At 41.7% G+C, this 23276-nt stretch overlaps 1 protein-coding gene and 1 long non-coding RNA gene across 3 annotated transcripts in view; one reads left to right on the forward strand and one right to left on the reverse strand.

Moving 5' to 3' along the window:
* The window catches only part of PLEKHG7 (pleckstrin homology and RhoGEF domain containing G7), a 90510-nt gene extending 80080 nt beyond the window's left edge, over positions 1-10430 (reverse strand). Inside the window, exons 1-3 of the mRNA XM_043446476.1 lie at positions 10360-10430; positions 5966-6704; positions 5408-5430 (exon numbers count right to left, since the gene is read on the reverse strand). Coding sequence (XP_043302411.1) covers positions 5408-5430; positions 5966-6704; positions 10360-10430 — 833 coding nt within the window. The remainder of the gene's footprint in view (positions 1-5407; positions 5431-5965; positions 6705-10359) is intronic.
* A 1460-nt stretch (positions 10431-11890) lies between these two features.
* Positions 11891-23276, forward strand: part of LOC122427079 — a 168428-nt gene continuing 157042 nt past the window's right edge. The window contains exon 1 of one of the 2 annotated variants that reach the window (XR_006265349.1): positions 11891-12008. This is a non-coding gene — a long non-coding RNA (uncharacterized LOC122427079). The remainder of the gene's footprint in view (positions 12009-23276) is intronic. The other variant, XR_006265350.1, reaches the window with a different exon arrangement.

Here is a 23276-nt window from a genome sequence, read left to right on the forward strand (position 1 = left end):
GTGTTCGAGGCACTAGGGATATAGCAATGAACAAAATAGGCACAACTCCTGCTGTGATGGAGTTTACACTCTGGGGGAGCTGATGCCAGTGCAAGAATAACACATGGCTCCTGATGTGAAAGGAAGCTGCCAGTTCCCCCTCTAGCCTCCAGCCAGGTCCAGATCAAGAAGACCTCCATGACACCCTGAGGCCTCTAACTAACTAACAGTATTCACATATCTCATCACAAGGAGAAAAAAAAAAAAAAGTACATGTGATGATGGATGTGAACTAAACTTATTGTGGTAATCATTTTGCAACATGTACAAATTTCAGATCATTATGCTATACACCTTAAACTTATATAATGTTCTATGTCAATTATACCTCAATATAATTGGAGGGAAAAAGAAAACAGCAAAATATGTTATGGAGGGCTGAGATTTACAGCAACTACTAAAGCCTGTGCACTTAGAGCCTGTGCTCTGCAACAAAAGAAGCCACCACAATGAGGAACCTGCACACTGCAACTCGAGAAAGCCTGGGTGAGGTAATGAAGACCCAGTGTAGCCAAAGACAAAGCAGCATGTACATGTAAATAAAACAAAACCAACAAATGCAAACAGTGATTAAACAACCAACATGCCGTCTAATAACTGGTGGTGACTAACTTTCTACCAAGATTTCACACTTAACGGCTGGGACAGTGCCAGCTATACAACAGGTTTTAAGTAAAAGTCTGGGGAGGATTTAACATTATATTGAATTTAATGTTTAGACACATCAGATGAACTTCTTGTGATTTATCATTTCACTCTGGGGTCAGAATATTTTAGAAAGAGTAAGTCAGTGATCTGCATACAGGGAGTGCCGAATGAATGAATGACCCAGTTTCCTAAAAAAGGTAAATTTGAGTTATACTATTTATCATATCAAAAGCTTATTAGATGGGTACTATAGTTGAACAACACAAGTTTGAACTGAGCAGGTCCACTTACACGCCGATTTTTTTTTTCCATGAAATACTACAGTACTTACACCATCTGTGGATGGTTGAATCCACTGACTACTGAACCTCAGATAAGGAGCGCTGACGGTAAAGTTATATGTGGATTTTGGACTGCACAGAGGGTCAGCGTCCTGAAGCCCTGTGCGGTTGAAGCGTCAGTTGCATTTCCATCTCCACTCAACAGATGAGGGAAGCCACAGGGCTTCCCTGGTGGCTCAGGTGATAAAAAATCTGCCTGCAAAACAGGAGACCTGGGTTGGATCCCTGGGTTGGGAAGAGCCAGCTGGGCTACAGTCCACGAGGTCGCAAAAAGCTGGACACTACTGAGTGACTTTCAACAGATGAATACTTTTGAGGTTTTGAGTTGTTCAGAGACTCGCCCAAGGTCATGCTGCCAGACAGAAGTAAATACAGGATTCAAATCCAAGGAGTTGATTCCAATAACTCTTAATATTATGTTGTGCTGCCCCTGTTAAGGGCAATTCCAGATGAAACTAGCTTTAGATGACTCTCCAGATACTTTACTGGCATTCAGTATTTTTGTCTGGTCTCTCCCTTGTCATTTGGTTTTTCATGTTTTGGATCTATTTAGTTTTTTTCTGATTACTTTTGAGCACTGGAAGGTTAGTCTGTTCTCATAAATGCAGTATGTTCATTTTCCTTCTCAGTTTCAAGGCTCATTGAAAAATTAGGTGGGATAGACAGTTTTCTGGGAAGATTGATTTTAAGTGGTGTGAGGAAAGTGTGCCTGTCCACAAAATCTTCCCCATTGTTTCACAATGTTTAAACATTGTTTCACGATGTTTAAAATTCCAGTAACATGGTTTTACTGCTTGGCTTCAAGTCATATCCTCTGTCCAAATTCAAATACACCAGGGACAGGTAAGTAACACTGTAAGCCAAGCAGCCTGCCACCCCTGGCTGTCATCCTTCCATCCATCCTTTTCTTCAATAAACATTTTGGAGACAGACTCTAGCTGATTAACGGCTGTTGAGATGAAGTGTAAAGTAAGTGGTCTCGGAACTCAGAAAGGTCTTGTTTCTGAAAGGAGATGGATGTCAGAGAAACACATTTGTTTTAGATACTATGATGGAGGCATTTATGAGGTATAGGGAAACCCAAAAGGGGATAAATATACTCCTCTACTTGGAAAGATGAGTGTAAATATGCCTTAAGCTTGAAGTCCTTCACACTTTAGTAAGAATAAATTGTAAAGACTGTTTTCCAGGAGGTATATTTTGGTGACAGGAGAAAGAATCTGAAGTGAGTGTGCATTCATTGGAATGTTACACACAGACAGAGGAAACAACAGTGAGAAAGAAATTCCATAAAGAACTTGGAATCCAAGTCCTAACACTGAGCTTATTTCAGAACTGAGAGTGGATTGGGCCCTTCTCACTTACATAGCCTACCCAATTGTCAGGCTATGTGTTAAGAATTTGTAATAAAAGAAAAATTAGTTTTTCAAAAGGGCTACAAGCAAAGAAAACATTGCTGTGATTGACTGATGGCCACAGAAGCAAGCATTTCTTAACTGAATATACCAGGGTCAGCAAACCTTTTTTTATAAAGTGCTAGGTAGTAAATATTTTAGGCTTTGTGAGCCATATGTTCCCTGTAGTGGCTACTCACTTCTGTGGTTACAGTGTGAAAGCACTCATGGACAGTATTTAAATGAATGTATGTGGCTGTGCTCCAATACAATTTTATTTACAAAAACAGGTGGTGGGTTGAATTTCTGCCATAGTTTGATAGACCCTGGTTTATATCATTTCAAAGGCATAGTAAAAGCCCCAAGTTAAAGTATGTTTTAAATAAAGTTTCAGTAAGTTTTTGGAGGTGAGGGCCCCTCAGTTCCCTCAATGGACAGCAGGGCCTCATGTAAAGAGCCCTTTACCTTACACTGTCTGACAGCATGGCCTGGGAAGTAGTCCTTAGAACAAATGACAGGAATGAGAGAGAGAGTGCGCCAAAGACAGGCAGGCAGAGGATCTTTGTGCCAAAACTGGCTAGCTAGCTACCAAAAACTCATGCTTTCAGTGAATTTTGTTGGTTTAAAAAGGTACAGACTGAGTGGCCTGTGGCTGATGCAAAATTATTTCAGTAGCAATGCTTGAATATTTATTAAACATATGAGTAGTTTATAGTAACTTACTCTTTCATTTATTCATTCAAACATTGCCTACTACACGCCAAGTACTGTACTAAGTCCTGAAGAAACAATGTTGAATAATTCTGGGTCATCACCATATAGCAAGGTGTTCAAAATACTTCATCTTTGATTATCTGTTGTGACTTTCTGTAACTTTTCACTATTTTGTATGTGATGGTGACATACGGAAACTCACCCTTTTTAAGGCCTCAAGCCCTCTGACCAAGTTTTCCCTTTGAATCACTGAAGACTATTTCTGTTACTGCCTCACAAAGATTCTGCAGGTCAGTAATAGTTACCTGCACATCATCTTTTGCAAATAGTTTGGTGCACCCCATCAATTAGCCTTTGGGTCTACTAACTCCACATTACATGCAAAGTTGGACAGACTTTACGTGGTCTAGGAAGCATTCCTTGATTAAAGACTCTCAGATATAGATATCCATTCATTATGCCTTCTCTAGTTAACGACCCACTCACAGTCTCTACTCAAATGTTGCATAGGTCCTCAAATTCAACATGTTCAAACTTTCATCCCACCCACCCACATCCCTTTCTCCCCTCCAAGGTTGCCTATATCAGTGAATGGAGCCATCTGCCACCCAACAGTGCAAGCCAGAAGCTTGGAAGTCATTCTTGACAACTTCCTCCCCCTCACCCCTTGTGGTCTACTATTCACAAATGGTAGGTGGTGGTATCTCCTAATAATCTCCTGAACTGAGATATTTCTTTCTAACTCCACTGCCTTCACCAGAGCCTAATCCTCCAACCTCTCATATCTGAATATTCTAATTGTTCTGCTAGAGTCCACTCTTATCTAAATCTCATGTCTACCCTATATCCATCTGATCTGATACCCTATATCACATCAATCCATTCAGTGGTTTCACGCTGTTCTTAGGGTAAGGAACAAATTCCCTAAATACTCTATTAGACTCTGCATGATTGACTCTAATCAACATCATCTTTCCCTGAAACTATTCTCTTTTCACTTTCTCTGACACGTCTGAATTAGGTGGTCTGCACCTGTAGAGGATTTCCATTAATGGCCCCTTTCTTCACCAACCCTTGCATCCATATAGTTTGCCACATAATACTGGTGACACATAATTTCTTGCCCTTGAGTTCAGGTATGTGACTTGTTTCGATCAGCAGAATTGGACAAGGGACAGAGCCCAGGGTCCAAGAGGCCTTGCAAGTTTCCACTTATCCCCTTGAACCACCCCTTCAACATAAGAACATGCCCAGGGCAGCAATTTGGTCCCATGAAAAGATGAGGGACACATGGAGTGAACTACCCAGCTGAGTTCAGGCTAGATCAACTGACCCTCAATTAACACACAGATTTACAAGAAACAATAACTAGTTGCTGTTTTAAGGCACTCAAGTTCCAGCTGGTTTGTTACATAGCAATAACTAGTTGACATTAACATAATACTTCGCACTTGCCTATGGCTTTGTAAGTATTCTCTACCTAAGATACATTTAGGCCAACTAGCGTTAAAATCTACAAGCCAAAATCAACAAAGATTGCACAGATGGGTCTCTTGCTTGAGCAAACTCTTGCTTGAGGATTGAGGGCCAGTAATAAAACAATGGCTAATTCCCTGAGGATGACTTTCCAAATGAAATGAACGCTTTCTCACCAATCTTACAAACTGGGTGGATGAAACTGGGCTTGGATTTTTCCCTTTCTACCACAGAAGCTCTTCATCCCTGAAAGAAATAGCAAATCCACTGGCACAGCTGGGCGACCAAGCTGAAAGTCAGAGTTGGTTTCTGAAGTGACACAATCTACCTGCATTCTAGATAAAAGCCTAGTCTGTTGTTACAGGCATATTAAAGGTTGCCCTAGATTTAAACAGCACATCTTGTTCCTTTTATCCTTGTCCTCTGAATTTCTCTTTAAAAAACTGTTGAATGTTTCTGGCCTTTACATCTTCTCTACCTGACAAGAACTACTACTAAGTGGATGTTAATTAAACCACAAGGCCAAGTCATTGACAATTGAAAATGAAAACCATGGCCACTTGTGGCTGTCATACCCTACCCACAAATACCCCAGCCATAGCAAAATGCTGGGCTCTTAAAGGAGACTCTGGAAATTAATACTGTTTCACCCATAATATGAAGAGTGACTCAGGGGCTGTAAAACAAAAGTACCCTGATTAATACACCATTGGGTCTGCTATGTCAGAACAGAAGATGTAAAAGTAAAAAGTCAACAGCTTTCATAGCACTGGAGAAAAGTAAAGACACACATACCTGTACTGATGCAATTCTTCTCTCTGAAATAAATTGGAAAAATACACGTTTTAGTCTTGCTCAAACCCATCCAAAATTCCAAAGCAGACATCTTGAAGGGAGAGGTCATGAACTTCCCCAGGTATTAACGTTTTTGAGTTTTCTTTTTTGGGGGAGAAAGTTAGAACATTAGAAATTTGAATAATTTGTTCTTTCTGCCCTTTTAAACCAGCCAAGCCTGGTGGTCTTCACACAGCCTGGACTTGCAAGAGAGCCATCTTTACTCTCTAATGCCTGAGTGACCATTTCTAATTCGGGTCCTTTCTTCAAGTGCCTTCAAGGATACTGAAGGAGAAAGTGAGCTCGACCTCCATCTCCTGCCCCAAACCGCTGCACCCCTTTTACGCGACAGCCAGCTGTCCTAAAGACTCTGTGTTCCCCCAGCTCTATGACTTCCTGCGTTGGTTCCCTCAAGGAGGCGCCGCGGCCTTGCCCCCCATCCTCGCCCGTTTGGCAACCCAAGACCTAATATGCTTTGCATTCACCAAGTGAGAGGCAAGAGGCTTAAAGCTGTGTTACCTGAGGCCCGGGAGGTCCTGGGGTGTGGCTGGTGGCTGGGTGGTCTCCTCTCCGTTGAAAGGAGGCCTGAGGAAGCGACCCCTCCTCGAGGTGCTGACGCACGGGAACGGCAGGCTCTTCACCGGGCCCCATTTGGAGCTCAACCGACTCAGCTGCGTCGAGGGCCCTTTCAGAGTCCAGAGGCAATCTTGAGTGGAGTCTCAGGGGCCACAGGCAGTGAGAAAACTCCTCTGTGCTTTCACATACCTTGTTGGAGAGGGCACTCGCGGAGCCAGGCGACTCCTGTGAGACGCCCCCGGTGTGCACTTCCAAGGCCACGTGCGGAGGCGGCGCATGCGCAGTGGCAGTGCCGCGCGCACCTCCGCGCTCACTCCCGCAGCCGCGGCTCCTTAACCTCCGCAAAGTGGGCGAGGTGGACAAGCGGCCAGGGGCTTGCCGGTCAAAGTGGAGGAGGTTACCCTGGTTCTGACAGTGCTTCTTCGACAGGCTTTCCAGGGAGTACGGAGGAGAGGCGTCGCAGCCTTCAGGCTGCACCTCTGGGCGGGATGGCTCCATCTTCTCCAGGCCACTAAGAGGCTGGAAACTTACAGGCGACGTCGTCAGAGTTGCTCTTCTGACCACACTCGGGTGGTTCCGTTTCCGTCTGCAGATGCCTCTGTTCTTCAGTGTGTTTCCATCCTTTTCCAGAGGATAATTGCAAGCAAGTGGCTGATCAGTAAGGGAGAGCAGAGTGCGGAATCTATTGAAAACAAGGAGATGCAGGTGACAAAAAAGGTGTCTGAAATTTCCCATAGAAGCTTCTAGTTAGTCAGAGGAGCTAACGAATGCTACTTAACATTAGTATCTGTTATGTTTTGTAGGTAATTAAGATAAGTGAGTCCAGCCTTCCAATCTATAAATTGTTTATGTTTTGAAATTTGTTTGTTGCCAAATTAAGTCGTTTGGACCCTGCTCCCTGTCTCCTTAAGGGAGGGTTCCTTTTTTTTTTTTTTCATTGGGTTTTCAGTAGATGAATAAGAAACTCAAGCTGAGATGGACAAAGTGCAAGCTTTACTCAGTGGCCAAAGAATGACTAAGCAGAAATTGTGTTCAAAAATCAATTTCTGGCCCTGCAGGTGGGCAACAGTGATTTAAAGAATAAAAACAAAGGGAGGAGGAGTGAGGCTAATAATAGGGACACCTATGCATTAGTTTGGAGAAGGAAATGGCAAGCCACTCCAGTATTCTTGCCTGGAGAATCCCAGGGACAGGGAAGCCTGGTGGGCTGCTGTCTATGGGGTCGCAACAGAGTCAGATACAACTGAAGCGACTTAGCAGCAGCAGCAGCATGAGTTAGTTTACCCTGAAGGGTCAGGCCTTTTTCAAAGGGAGTGGGGTACCACCCCCTTTTTATCCTTTTTTGATCTTTAATGTCTGGTCCTAGCAGCCAAAAGTAGGTGTGTCATATACTAAGCTAATGTAAAATCAACGTGTGAGACTCAAGACCTGTCGGAGGTCAGCTTCATGCCATCTTAGTCCCAGCTGGTTCCATCTGCTTTCTTGTTTGTGTCTTCCTTTCTTATCTCTGGACCCTTTAACTTAAACCTGTGTGTTCACTCCTGCTAACGGCAGTGTGGAGTGAGTTGGCAGGCTTTGAGCAAGGACACTCCTCCTGTACAATGGCCACTGATGTGGTGGTGGTAGTGGTTTAGTCCCTAAGTTGTGTCCGACTCTTTGCGACTCCATGGACTGTAACCCACCAGGCTCCTCTGTCCATGGCATTTCCCAAGCAGGAATACTGCAGTGGGTTGCCATTTCCTCCTCCAGGGATCTTCCAGACCCAGGGATCCAAACCTGAGTCTCCTGCATTTCAGTGTTACCACTGAGCCACCAGGGAAACCCCCATCAGTTGTTTAGGGGGTCATAATGTCAGGCTCTCCTAATTTATTTAATTTTTTTATTTATTTATTGGGCATGGGTTTTGAGCAAAGACCTGGAGCAGCCTTGGCAACATTTATTGTTCGGTAAAGAAGTCGCCTGCAGTGCAGGAACTGCAGGAGCCTCTGGTACTATCCCTGGGTCAGGAAGATCCTTGGAGGAGGGCATGGCAACACACTCCAGTATTCTTGCCTGGAGAATCCCATGGACACATGAGCCTGGCAGGCTGCAGGCCATGGGGATATGAAGAGTGGGACGGGACTGAGGTGACTTAGCATGCATACACTTTTTACTTAATATCCCTTCTAGATTCAAACAAAAAAACTTTTAAAAACCTTGGTGATCTAAGAGATTAAGAGACTTCTTAGAAGTCACAAAGCTCATCACTTTTTAGTTCCATTTTAAGAGAATCAAATATACATTCCATTTTCCTTATATTCTGCATTTATGTATGTATGATTGTATATATGTATATGCTTTGGCATATACCAGGGATGTAAGAATAAGAAAAACAAGGCCCTGTTCCTCAAGGTTTAAACTACAAAATGAGACATGAGTTCAAAGATAGTGATGCAAAGTATTTGGCAAAACACATTTTAGATTTTATCCATCCCCATGTTTTGGAAAAATAACTTGCAAATATGAAAAAAAAAAACCCAGATGTCACTCAGATGCTCTGCCATGATTAGAGGAGCTGTCTATGGTTCACTAGTGCAGAATTACCTCCTATCTGTTCTTGTGTTCAAGCAAATCTGATTCTTTCATTTGCCAACTTGATTCATGGTGACATGCAAATGACTTACTGCTATTTCATTATTTTGTAGTTTTCCGTATGAAAAAAGTAGTTTCCTGTGGAAAAGCATCAATCCTTACCCATCTATCAACTATTACTTAAGGGTCAACTCCTGATTATTCACACGTCTGATGTGGGACTGTGGAAAGATAATATAGCCATCTTCCCTTGCCATGGGCAACGTGGGAAATGGTTTCAGATGATGCATGGCTTGTTGGTTGAGGAACATCAGTAGTTGACCACATATTCTGAGATTTCCAATAATAACTTCAGCAAGTCTGTAATCCTTTATTCTGTTGGTTGCACCATGTGGCTTGTGGTATCTCAGCTCCCGGACCAGGGATTGAATCCACATCACAGCAGTGAAACCACAGAATCCTAACCACTGGGCCATCAGGGATCTCCCAGCGAGTCTGTAATTCTAAAGCAATCTGTAACCCTTCAGGAATGGACAGCCCAATTTTAGGGATAGCTAATTTGTTCTTTTAGTGCTGTATAATTTTAATTGCATTGACAATACTTTTTAGTAGAACTTTTTCTACTGTGTATTATTTACATCCTCAATTTGATAATAGAGAATACTGCTACTGCTAAGTCACTTCAGTCGTGTCCGACTCTGTGCGACACCATCCCTGGGATTCTCCAGGCAAGAACACCGGAGTGGGTTGCCATTTCCTTCTCCAATGCATAAAAGTGAAAAGTGAAAGTGAAGTTGCTCAGTCATGTACGACTCTTCGAGATCCCATGGACTGCAGCCTAGCAGGCTCCTCCGTCCATGGGATTTTCCAGGCAAGAGTACTGGAGTTGGGTGCCATTGCCTTCTCCGAATAGAGAATACTGGATACCCGTAAATTCTTGATGACCTGTCCTGTGTTGATTGTCACTCATGAGATTAGCTAACATGCACTGTTATGACTACTGACTGTAGTTATATGGAAACTACTAAGTAATTGCTGCAGGTTTCTATAGCATATGATTGTTTACCCCATATGAAATGGCCTCACACTGATGTACTCCCAAATTTTTAGTCATTAATTCTAATTATAGTTTTGTACTTGCCTATGGCAGGTTCTTTCATTCCTTTGTTTCTTCTAATCTGTTTCAGGCATAGAAGTCCAATAATCCTGTGTCAAGAGAATTAATAGGCTCTTAGATTTACTCTTATCAGTAAACGGGAGGAGCCCAACATCATGATATTGTTATGACAATGCTGTGACATTGATTTAGGGGGACTCTGTTCTCTTACATTTATTCCCTGGCTCTCCTCTGGTTTAAAGCCAAGTGAAACTACCAGATACTGGATTTTACACTGGCGAGTTGTTTAAGAAACTACTTAGATACCAGCTGAAATTAATAGACTCTTATTTACAAAAGAAACCTGAGATTCTTAATGCTGGGTTTGCTTTAACTGACTGCCACACACTCAAAATGTTAACATTTTGAGCTGAGTCTCAAATGTTAACAGAGCTTCACATGTAGAACAAAAATGCATGAGGTACCCTTATTTGGGGGGCAAAGGGAGAGAGTAACACCTGCTAGGAAACTTCACATTCTAGTTACGGTGAGGTTGAATTGGTTTTGATTTTAGATTTTAGGTACTTTCTGGGTGATACCATCTTCTTCATAGGAGAAGAATGATTACTAATGAAAACAGGTGTATTAGGTCTCTCTTCAGGTCCTTTACTGGAGGTCCAGTTCCTCATTCTCCTGACAAATGGCTGAGCTGAGGGCTGGAGTTACAGGTACTCTACACATGTGCACAATTGGGGGATTATATTGTTTCTCAACAAAGCATTGTTCTAATTCCAGGCAGCAACATGGCTAAAGGAGTTCAGAATGTTTACATAGGCACTTGCATAATAGTTCTCTCAGAATTCTTAGTCCTTGGGTTTCTTGTATCCTCTTTCTTCTCCTTAGAGGGGTTAGGACATTGCTTCAGATTGCCTTCTAATTGTCCTGACTTAGGGTGTGGCAGTCAGTATGTGGTTATTATACCCAAGGGTCATTCAGTTCAGTTCCTCGGTTGTGTCAAACTCTTTGTGACCCCATGGACTGCAGCATGCCAGGCTTCTCTCTCCATCATCAACTCCCGGAGCTTACTCAAACTCATGTCCATCGAGTCGGTGATGTCATCCAACCATCTCATCCTTTCATCCCCTTCTCCTGCCTTCAGTCTTTCCCAGCATCACCATCTTTCCCAATGAGTCAGATCTTCACACCAGATGGCCAAAGTATTGGAGCTTCAGCTTCAGCCTCAATCCTTCCAATGAATATTCAGGACTGATTTCCTTTAGGATTGACTGGTTTGATCTCCTTCCTGTCCAAGGGACTCTCAAGAGTCTTCTCCAGCACTGCAGTTCAAAAGCATCAATTTTTCAGCACTCAGCTTTCTTTATAGTCCAATTCTTACATCCATACACGACTACTGGAAAAACCGTGGATTTGACTAGACGGACCTTTGTTGGCAAAGTAATGTCTCTGCTTTATAATACGCTGTCTAGGTTTGTCATAGCTTTTCTTCCAAGGAGCAAGCGTCTTTTAATTTCTTGGCTGCAGTCACCATCTATAGTGATTTTCAAGCCCCGGAAAATAAAGTCTCTCAATGTTTCCATTGTTTCCAAGGGTCATTAAGTACTATTTACTGGCCAGTGACTCAAATATTGGAACTAAGACAGTAGTAACTGCTGACATCCCTCACTGTGGAACTGAAGAAACTTTTGCTACAACAGAGCTTTGGGAGGCCATTGCTGAGAAGAGGAGCCCAGGCTCTAGAGTTAACCATCTGCTGGCTCTCTCTGCCTAAGCACCAGCTAGCCCTGTGACCTGGGACAAGCCCCTCTGCCTGAGTCAGCCTCCAGGCCACATTTATGAAAGGATAATAAAGTCCCTCCCTCACAAGCTCCTTGCAGGAATAATAGGTGAGGCTCCTGGGAGGCCCTCTCTAAATGATTATCCCCATGGATCTGGTAAGAAGCCAAAAGTTAACCAAAAAGTTCAAGTTCTCTCTTCTTCTTTACTTCCCTAGAAGACTGAATCAATAAATGATTATTATAAAGTAAATTCACCAGGCTTTGATCACCCAAGCTTTAAGAAGGCAGTAACTACCACCCACACTGTTGGGGAAAGCGATCTCAGTGTACCTGAAATTAAACCGCACAGATTAATGATTCACCCACTATGCTTAGACCTGCGAGACCAGCAAGACAGGACCACAAGAAGCTGGTAGCAACAGGATCTGAACAAATGAAAAATGCAAGAACGGAAGCCAGCAGCAGCTGAACGTCACCTCTGATACCTGTGAGATGGTCTGCCTCTGAAGGTGACAGTGTCCAGGTGGGTCCTGACAGGCGAGCCCGCAGACCTCAGAGCAAGCTGCCAGGCGAGGGTTCGGAAGAACAGGTTCCACGCCTGTAACAGTGAACCCTCCTGGCTGAGCACGGGCACACTTGACGGGAGCTGAAAGGAGGAACTGGCCTCTCCCCTTCTTAGAGATGTTTCTAGTTATTTGCTTATGAAAAGTTCTCAGGGAAAGCAAGTTCAGAATCTAAGACTGCCCAGGTCAGGTAATTTGTTTCTACTGAACAGTGACTGATCCAATAAAGGGAGGATGCAAATGTGGCTTTTTACTTCCCCTTTGGTGCTCAGTGAGCGTCATTGATAGCTTAGTGAGACAGTTTTAGGTATCTTATCCGTTTGCTTTTTCCAGAGTTGTAAGAAAACATTCCTTTCAACCTTACAGTGCTTACATCCTAAAACATTTTGTGTTTATTTAGTGGAATGTTTTAATAAGCATTGGCTTCCCTCATGGCTCAAATAGTAAAGAATCTGCCTCCAATGCAGGAGACCTGGGTTCGGTCTCTGGATGGGGAAGATCCTCTGGAGAAGGAAATGGCAACCCACTCCAGTATTCTTGCCTGGGAAATCTCATGGACAGAGGAGCCTTGTGGGCTACAGTCCATGGGACTGCAAAGAGTTGGACCCAACTGAGCAACTAACAGTTTGGTTCACTTCAGTGGAATGTTTGGATAAGAATTGAATAATAGAAGAAACAATCATTGTACGTGGGAACACATTTGTGAGCATTAATTTTCAAGTAATTAAAATGCAAATGGAAAACATTTGTATGTACCGGTATTCTATTAGAGCAGTACCCCAGAAAACCTTTGGTGTCTAGGTGGAGATACGGCATACAATCCCAGGAATGTGCCCAATCTTAAAAAATATTTCTGCAGACTCTTTACAAAAGCAAATTCAAACAGATTCTAATTTGGTCTAATTTACTGGTTTTCATTGTTGAGAATCATTAAAGATACTTACTGTGAAGGTTTCTTTAGGTCAGTGGTTCTCACAGTGGGCTCCCTGGGTCAAAAGCATCAGTATCACTAAAGTTTGTTTGAAAGGCGAGTTCTTGCCCCTCCCCACCTCCTGAGTCAGAATATCTAGGGGTGGGGCCCACAGTCTCCCAGTGATTTTTTTACAGATTAAAGATTTGAGAGCTGCTGCCTTAGGGGGAAAAAAGATCTAATTTATAGATGTTTGCCTTGTGATAACCTTTGCATTAGTCCTTAATCCTTTCATATTGGTCTCTTTAGAACATCATTTACTTAGAACTTTGAAAAATGACTTGACCTTCTCACTTTTACTACTGACTGTCAAGCCCAAACTGCAGTATCAAGGGCATTTCTCTATTTTGCAAGCATGGAGCCAGCATAAATAGTCTGAGCTCCTGCCAAGGCTATCTAGCAATGAATTGTTTTACTTGAGGAAGAAAGAAAAATGAATCAAGTATTTTAGCTTTTGGTTTGTAAAAACGAAGGTCGAGCTTCATCGGCAAGTCCCCTCACGCAAGCCTGATTGTAAAACTGTCTCTCCTGGGGGGTGATGATAATGGGATATTTGACACCCATCCAGAAACTTTCAACCTCTGGTTGTATCTTAAATAAGAAAATTAAGAGTCTACAGAAAGGTCACAAAGGATTATCAGGGGGGGAAAAAAGATAATTTAACCTCTAAAGAATAAAAGGGGCAGGGAGGCGTTTTGATTGGGGAAGGGTTGCCATGGTGGAGAGGGGATCCTGAGGGTCAGCTTCCCTCTCAGGACCTGGGGCAACCTCCTTGAAACAAAGGTGGGCATTTATCCCCCATTGTGATACAATACTGTGGAGGGGGCCGCTCTTTCCACGCGTCTCCCTCCTCCTCGTTGGATCAGGGTAAGTCTTGACGTGGGATGAGCCCCTTACAAAGTCTTAAAGCCTGATAAGCTCTTTGTGTATCATGAATACCTAGATCTGAGGCTTCAAGCTGTAGAATTCTGACTGGCCTTCTAGGTTTTTTTTTTTTTTAATTAGTTTTATAGAAAAAATTGGAGAATAGTTGATTTACAATTTTGTGTTAGTTTTCGCTGTATGGCAAAGTGATTCGGCTAAACATGCATACACCCACTCTTTCTTAGATTCTGTTCTCATGTAGGTCGTGTTGAGTAGCATTCCTTGTGCCCTACAGTAGCTTTCCTACTAGTTTCCTGTTTTATATATATTACTGTTTGTGTGTCAGTCCCAACCTCTCAATTTATCACCCCCCCCCCACCTTTCCCCCTTAGTATCCATGCTTGTTTTCTATATCTGTGTGACCTTCCAGTTTAAAAAAAAAATCCCACATTAAAAGTTAAGAGTTTTTGTAGAAAATTTTGGATTGCAAGGTTTTGTTTGTTTGTTTGTTTGTTTTTTGTTTTTTTGATTGCAGGTTTTATTTTTCAGTGAACCATTCTGGCAACACCACATTCCTATTCCCACACTTCCGTATCTGTATAAAAGGGCTAGAGCTGAGAACAGGCTCCCTGTTTTAGGGAGGACAAGCAGGGTCCAGTTCACTGTACTCCCAGTCTGCCGGACTCAGGCCGATGCTGGCTCTCATTGATCTTTGTGTTGACAGAGTTTTCTTTCTTCTAACAGAACCAGAGAATGGCCCTAGACTGCAAACAATCCCAATGTCTATTTTTAATAGAATGTCCGTCATCAACAAATGCATTGATGTATTAGACTTTGAGGGTGAAGGAACAGTTGCTCTCGTCCCAAACATGAAGTTCAGAGAAAGAAGCCAGACTGTATGTTTGTATTTATAATAACAACAAGAGTGGGCCAAGTTAAGTTACAGTATTAGAAGTTAGAATTGAGATTTTTATTTGGGAAGGGACAGTGGCTGTGAGTCCAGAGTGGGGCTTCTGGGATCCCTACATGTTTAGCCTCCTGAGCTGCGTGCCGGCACCTGGGTATGTTGTCTTTGTGGAAATTCATTCAGCGGTCCCTTCCACTGTGTTCACTTTCCTGTTTACATATGTTTTGCTCGAGTAAAAGTGAAAGAGCGTGTCTGTGCTAACGTTATGTCCTGGCTTGCTTTCTTGTTTACACTGACTTCTAGGCCACTATGGGTCTTCAACTGAAAAATTTCTAAAAGAGGATTGTTTTTCTAGTGCTTGAAAAGAGGTATATTTCTTTTCTTTTTTTAAAATTTTTAAAAAATATTTATTTTTCAATTGAAGTTTAATTACTTTACAGAATTTTGTTGTTTTCTGCCAGTCATCAACATGACTCAGCCATAGGTATACATCAGTCCCCTCTCTCTTGAACCTCCCTCCCATCTCTCTCCCCATCCCACCGCTCTAGGTTGGTAGAGAGCCCCTGTTTGAGTTCCCTGAGACATATGGCAAATTCCCACTGGCTATCTATTTTACACATGGTAATGTTAGTTTCCATGTTACTCCCTCCATACATCTCACCCTCTCCTCCCCTCTCCGCGTGTCCATAAGTCTGTTTTCTATGTCTGTTTCTCCATTGCTGCCTTGCAAATAAATTCATCAGTGCCATCTTTCTAGATTCCGTATACATGCATCAGTATATGATATTTATCTTTCTCTTTCTGACTTACTACACTCTATAAAATGGGCTCTAGTTCATCCACCTCATTAGAACTGACTCAGATGCGTTCCTTTTTATGGCTGAGTAATATTCTACTGTGTGAGTGTACCACTGCTCCTTTAGCCGTTCATCTGTCAGCGGACATCGAGGTTGCTTCCGTGTTCTAGATATTGTAGGTAATGCTGCAGTGAACATCGGAGTACATGTGTCTTTTTCACTTTTGTTTTCCTCAGGATATACATCTAGGAGTGGGACTGTTGGGTCATATGGTAGTTTTATTCCTAGTTTTTTAAGGAATCTCCATACTGTCTTCTATAGTGACTGTATCAATTTACATTCCCACCAGTAGCGCAACAGGGTTCCCTTTTCTCCACACCATCTCCAGCATTTATTGTTCGTAGATTTTTTGATGATGGCCATTCTGACTGGTGTGAGGAGTTACCTCATTGTAGTTTTGATATGCATTTCTCTAATAATGAGCAATGCTAAGCATCTTTTCATGTGTTCATTAGCCATCTGTATGTCTTCTTTGGAGAAATGTCTGTGATTGGGTTGTTTGTTTTCCTGGTATTGAGTTGTATGAGCTGCTTGTATATTTTGGAAATTCATCCTTTGTCAGTTGTTTCTTTTGCTATTATTTTCTCCCATTCTGAGGGTTGTCTTATCACCTTTTTTTTTATAGTTTCCTTTGCTATGCAAAAGCTTTTAAGCTTAATTAAGTCCACTTGTTTACTTTTGTTTTTATTTCCATTACTTTAGGAGGTGGGTCACAGAGGATCTTACTTTTTTTATTTATGTCATCGAGTGTTTGCCTATGTTTTCCTCTTAGAGTTTTATAGTTTCTGGTCTTACATTTAGGTCTTTTATCCGTTTTGAGTTTATCCTTGTGTATGGCACTAGGAAATGTTCTAATTTCAGCCTTTTTACATGTGGCTGTCCAGTTTTTTGTCCTGCTTATTGAAGAGGCTATCTTTCCCCCATTGTATATTTTTGCCTGAAAAGAAGTATGATTTTTTATTTGAGCTATTTTTTAGGTTTTAGGGTTAAAAAAGTGCAGTGCAGCCATGTTTAAAATGATTGATTTCAGTGTCTACAGATACATCTCAGTATGTTTGAGTTGTTTGTTCAAGAAAGTTTTTCTAGACAGTACATTTTCTGAGCCATTTCATATCTGCTATAGCATATGAATGCTGGACGTAGAATTCTTGAACTACAATATTTTTCTTTAAAAGTCTGTAGATATTTTTATAAGATTTTCAGTCAATATTATTTGTGATAGGAAGCCAATACACTTGTTGCTCTTTGGTGGGTGCTTTTTTCTTTGTGATGTATGTATTTTCTAACTATTAAATTTGTTCCTGTATTTTTTCCTTTAAAAAAATTGTTTCTTTATACTTGAAATTAGGCATATTCAGTCAGGATATGTAAGAGTGGGTTTAATTTTGCCTAGGATTTGGTATGTACTTTATGCTTTTCCCCAATAAGAAATATTTTCTGTATGATTTGACAGTCAGTTCTCTCTCTTTTGTTAGTTCTCTTTCTTTGGGGGACATCTGCTATTATCGCCTGACTCTGATATTTCATGCCTTCTCTACATTATTTTATTATTTATCTATATTATTTTACCTTCTCTTTTGTAGTTGGGGATAATTTCCTGACATCGTTCACTGTTTTGCTTGTTCCATTTTCTTCAGAGTCCAAGCTGGATTTTAACAGCTTGTGTAATAACTTTGCTTCTCAGATGGCTCACTGGTAAAGAATTTGTCTGCCAATGCAGGAGATGTGGGCTTGATCCTGAGTAGGGAAGATCTCCTGCAGGAGGAAATGACAGCCCACTCCAGTATTCTTTGTTTGGGAAAGCCCATGAATGGAGGAGCTGGGTGGGCTACAGTCCATGGGGTTGCAAAAGAGTTGGACATGATTTAGCAACTAAACAACAACATAATGATTTTAACATCCATTTTACTTTTAAGATAAAGAGGACTATTCCACTGTCACTCTTTTTTTTATTGCAAATGTTTCCTTTTCCATGATGATATACTGTAGGTTCTTGAGTCATGTTCAAATATGAATTATTTAGTGTATCATAAATGGAGGTATATGCTACATTCTGCTGTACACTTGTGATCTAAAAATTTAAGCCAAAGAATCCTGAATCAGATTAATCAGATAATTTCTGATTTTTCTATTTCTTGAAATAACTCAGTTTCAAAGAAAGACAGCTCTACTAGCCATCTCAGAATCTTTTTATTTTATTCCCATGTTGTATAGACTCTTTTAATGGGCTCTGTAGTTATTCTGTTTACTGTTATTGTAAAGGGAAGTATTTACTTGGTTGGTCTCCAATAAGCATTGGGCTGGGTTCTGATAATGTGTGGATTTATGACAAGCTATCTCAAGTAAAATTTGTTTGAAGGAAGAAATGAGAAAAATACAATTATATCATCAGATTGCTTGCTCAATGGTTTTTAAGACTAAGGGGCATGGAGAAGGATCTCGAGCTGCAGCTGCAGTCACAACTAGCTTATTCTGCCATGGCGCGCATGCAGGGCAGAGCAGCACCCCGTCGGGCTTAGTCTTCTGCTCACTGAGACTTTTTACGGGAAGGAAGTCTGAGGCCTTCCAGTGCAGCAGCTGTTCATTATTAGCTGAGGTGAGGGGGTCCTAAGGGCTGGACATAGCAGTGAGTTCCCAGTGCCCTCCTTCCTGAGTTACAGGGCAGCACCAGACGCACCTCTTCAGGGTGGGGTTTTAGTTCACATTTGTCAGTAGCCTCCCTGGATCCTTGACCTCTTCCCCTTTCCAAAGCCTTGTGACTTCCATTTAGGTTTTATGTGTTTCCATCATGTTTGTTCCATGCCCAGTTTGAAGGATGGAACAAATGACCTTTGTTAAGCCAACTATGGTTTCCAACCCCCTGGCTTTGAGGATTGTTAGGAGGATGGCTTGTCAACTAAGCCAGTCCAGTCCAGTCAACGTGACTCTTGGGAATTTTGCTGAGAATACAGAACAACTCTCTTTTCTGATGGATGTGAAAGAGGAGGTGTGTGGCATTGGAACTGTTGGCAGCTGTCTTGAAACCACAGGGTGAAGAAGCCAGTCTTAGGATATATCTGACACCAGGGCTGGGAAATTGCAGTTAGGAAAAAACAAAACAAAACTGGGCCTCAATGACGTCATTCAATAGCTGAAATAGTTGTCATTGGACTCTAGAAAGACATTCTTCTACATTTATCTTTTCCCAAGTTATTAAATTTCCTTTATTGCTAAGTCATTTGAGTTATGGAGGAGGACATGGCAACCCACTCCAGTGTTCTTGCCTGGAAAATCCCAGGGACAGAGGGGCCTGGTGGGCTGCTGTCTTTGGGGTCGCACAGAGTCGGACATGACTGAAGTGACTTAGCAGCAGCAGCAGCACTTGAATAATGCTTTCTTTGCTTGCACACAGATGGATCCTCAATAGTATAACGGCGTCATTGGGGGGTCTATTAGTTCCTCATCCTACCATCTAGAAACATTGTTCTCAGAAAGCAGGCAGCTTTCGTCATCTTTATTTGATTCAGGACCGCTTAGACTGTATTTGGAGATTAAACTGTAGATTTCTGATCTGTAAGTGGCATCAATCCTTGATTTCTAGTGGTTATGCAGATATTTTTTAATATGATTGTTTTGTTGGTCACTGTATTCATTTTCTATTACTGCATAACAAATTACCATAAGTTTATTGGCTCAAAACAGTTGACATTGATTATCTCAAGTTACTGTGGATTAACAGTCAGAGCAGAGCTTATCTGAATCTTCTGTTCACTGTCTCACAAAGCTACGATCAAGATATTGGCTGAGCTGCATTCCTTTCCAGAGTTTAGAGTCTTCAAATCTTGCATAGTTGATGAAAGAATTCAGTTCCCTGTGGTTGAAAGACTGTGGCTCTCAGGTCCTAGAGGCCAACTCCAGTTCCCTGCCATATGCTCTTCTCCACCGGCAGTTCACAACACAGTTTGCTTTGTCAAGGCTAGCGGGATGGCCTTTCTATCCAATTTGGTAACATGGAGTCTTATAGATATGTGGTGGTTTAGTTGCTAAGTTGTGTCTGATTCTTGGGACCACATGAACTGTAGCCTGCCAGGCTCCTTTGTCCTCTGTCCATGAGATTTTCCAGGCAAGAATACTGGAGTGGGTTGCCATTTCCTTCTCCAGGGGATCTTCCCAATGCAGGGATCGAACCTGGGTCTCCTGCACTGCAGGCAGATTCTTTACTGATTAAGCCACCAGGGAAGCCCATATTGTATAGCATAATCTCAGGAGTGACATTCCATCACTTTTGCCATATTCTATAGGTTGGAAGCAAATCACAAGTCTCATCTATAATAGCAAGGAGGGAGATACTCATTGTGACTTGGGGGTCACATTAGACTGTGTCCACCACACTCATTTCAGTCAATTCAGTTGCTCAGTCGTGTCTGACTCTTTGCGACCCCATGGACTGCAGCACACCAGGCCTCCCTGTCCATCACCAACTCCCGGAGCTTGCTCAAACTCATGTCCATCAAGTCGGTGATGCCATCCAACCATCTCATCCTCTGTTGTTCCCTTCTCCTCCTGCCTTCGATCTTTCCCAGCATCAGGGCCTTTTCTAAGGAGTCAGTTCTTTGCGTCAGGTGGCCAAAGGATTGGAGTTTCAACTTTAGCATCAGTCCTTCCAGTGAATATTCAGGACTGATTTCCTTTAGGATGGACTGGTTTGATCTCCTTGTCATCCAAGGGACTCTCGAGTCTTCTCCAACACCTCAGTTCAAAAGCATCAGTTCTTCATTGCTCAGCTTTCTTTATGGGCCAACTCTCACATCCATACATGACTACTGGAAAAACCGTAGCTTTGACTATATGGACTTTGTCAGCAAAGTAAAGTCATTTCAACAGTAATTTAGTTTTTTTTTTTAGAATTGGGATGTGGCTAAAATATGTCCCCAACTTTTCACACTGTACTTTGTTTGACTCTTTGACATCAGATTGAAAAATGATTTTAGGGTTTCTGAGAGAGAGAGGAGTCAATATGGAAAAGTGAAAATAAAGCAAAACTGAACATCATAGAAGCCTGCAAGAAAGGCAGAGCTAGCTATTCACTTAGGCTGCCCTGGATGTGTAACAACCCATCTGTGTATGCCAAGACCCAACAGAGGCACAGTGGGGTGTATTTCTTCTGTTCAGTTTTAGTGTGGGCTGCTTTGAATTTTACTTTGTTATTCAACAGGGGCTCACACTAATGCTCAAACTTACCTGAATGAATTTGTTCTTATGTTGACTAATCTAGAGTCAAATCCCCTACCTTGGAAAGTGTGGAGATGAGATTTAGGTATGAAATTCATTTCTGAATTATGCTAAAGTTATAAGCTGCTGTTGATTTGTCCAGCACATTTTACCCAGCTCAACTCAACCAGTTTTTAGTGATGACATTTTTTAAGTGACCAGTTTGCCTCTCTCGTCAAAATTCTAGCTGTGAAGAAGTTACTGATTACAATAACAATCTTAGAAGTAAGTTTTAAAAGCCCAGTAGAGGAGGAAAAGCAAGCCTGTGAATTTTAGTCTTCGATGTAGTGACACTAGAACAGATAATTTGGAATAAAATTATTCTGTTACTTCTTAGTGAATTAGGGCCCACTGTAAGACTTCATCCACTTCCCTGTGATCTCTGTCCCCAAGTCATAATTCTAGCATGATTATGTCAAAATTATCTCCACAGTAGTCAATTGTGGTGTTATAAACAGAGAATTAAGGCTTCAGGTGGTGAATAAGCAGAAGCAGCAGGAGTCCTAGAAACGGAGAGGCATAAACCTTCTGCTCTTCCAAAAAATGTTCCTGAAGACTGCAGAGTGAGGGAAGAGAAAAAACATGGTTTGTTACATAAGCCAGAATCATTTCTAAATGGAGGGAAGATGGATCTGATTTTCTCAAATGGTGCTCATGAAATTGTTCTCAAGCAAAGGCACTCCGTGAGATGGGTCATATTACTGTCACATTATCTATGGATGTTAAGCTTTTCAAAACACAATACATACTCTTTCCTATACCACCTACAGTCATTATATAAGATAGTCATCTTCAGACTTTTACGACCAAAAAACATTTTACCTGATTTTGTTGTCTTTGCATGCAGATATATTTCTTAGGTTACTTTCTATGGGATTACATAATCTGATACTAGTGCATGTGTAATAGCCTAGTAAGTGCATTTATTGAGGAATAATCAGTGCACAAGGCTGATACTATCATATTAGAAAGTTAAATAACCACTTGCAGTTAATTGGTTTTATTTCTGTCAGCAGAGGTTGCTGTATTCGGTGGCTATGCCTTTTGTTTAGCCCTAAGAGTGCCCTTTGTGTGTGGTTAAAGACTCAGCATGTCACCAGGTCAAATAGATTAACTCAGGAAAGATCACAGGGATCCGTAGAGCCTTGTCTGAAAAACATCAGTGTTTTATATTCTTACTTTCTGCTTTTCATAGATAAGGAGAATGTTTTAAAAATATGTTTATTTTTAATTGAAGGATAATTGCTTTACAATACTGTTGTTTTCTGCCATCATCAACATGAATCAGCCATAGGTATACGTGTGTGCCCTCCCTCTTGGACCTCCCTCCCACGTCCTACCCCATCCCACCCCCTACCCCATCCCACCCCTCTGGGTTGTTACAGACCCCTGGTTTGAGTTTCCTGAGTCATACAGCCAATTCCCACTGGCTTTACATACGGTAATGTATGTATAGCCACTTTACATACGGTAGTGTATGTATATTTCCATGCTACTCTCTCCATTTGTCCCACCCTTTCCTTCCCCCATCCCATGTCCATAAGTCTGTTCTCTATGTCTGCATCTGATAAGGAGAATTTTTAAAATATGTAGTATATTTTAATTTTAATACTGTATGTGACAAAGATTCTCCTGCTGTCTTTCTGGGCAAGATGGGGAAACTTGGGCTAAACTGGAGTTCAGGTAGGTTAATGGGGATCAGCTGTATCCCAAAAGGGTTCATGTGGAGGACAGGCTATAGAGGGGTCCACAAGTTCCTGTTTGGTCTGTGTTGATCAACGTTTTTATCAATGTTTGTGTGATGACATAGAAATCCAGTTTATCAGATTTGTCATTGCCACAATGATAGACAATGTGGTCAGTGAAATAGACAAATGAATCAAAATTATGCAAGACAACCTGTTCACTGATGAGGCTAATGAAAGAAATCCAAGAAGATGGTATATGACTGGGATACACACTGAAGAGATTTAAGTTTCTCTTTAATTTTTGATATTAAAAATGTTTAAAAGTCATACAAAAAAGTTTCTCATGCACTCACTTTCTAAATGCCAACACTTTGGCATGTTTTCTTACTTAAAAAAATGTGTGTGTATTCATGCTCATACATATAGCTCTACTGATATATTTTGGGTGCATGTAATTAATATAGATATATGTTGGCCTGTGAAAAAATATTACAGGTAAAGCTAAGTCCTGCTACAGTCTGATGTTTCCCCCCCGACCCCGCCATTCCTATGTTGAATCCTAACTTCCAAGCATGATCGTATTAGGAGATGAGGCCTTTGGGAAGGTAACTAGGTCATGACCCTCATGGTTGGGCTTAGTGTTCCTACAGAAGAGACTCCAGCATCAGTCAGGGTTCAGCGAGGACCCAGAG

Source organism: Cervus canadensis, chromosome 25 (genome assembly GCF_019320065.1).
Source record: "Cervus canadensis isolate Bull #8, Minnesota chromosome 25, ASM1932006v1, whole genome shotgun sequence".
Taxonomy (NCBI): domain Eukaryota; kingdom Metazoa; phylum Chordata; class Mammalia; order Artiodactyla; family Cervidae; genus Cervus; species Cervus canadensis.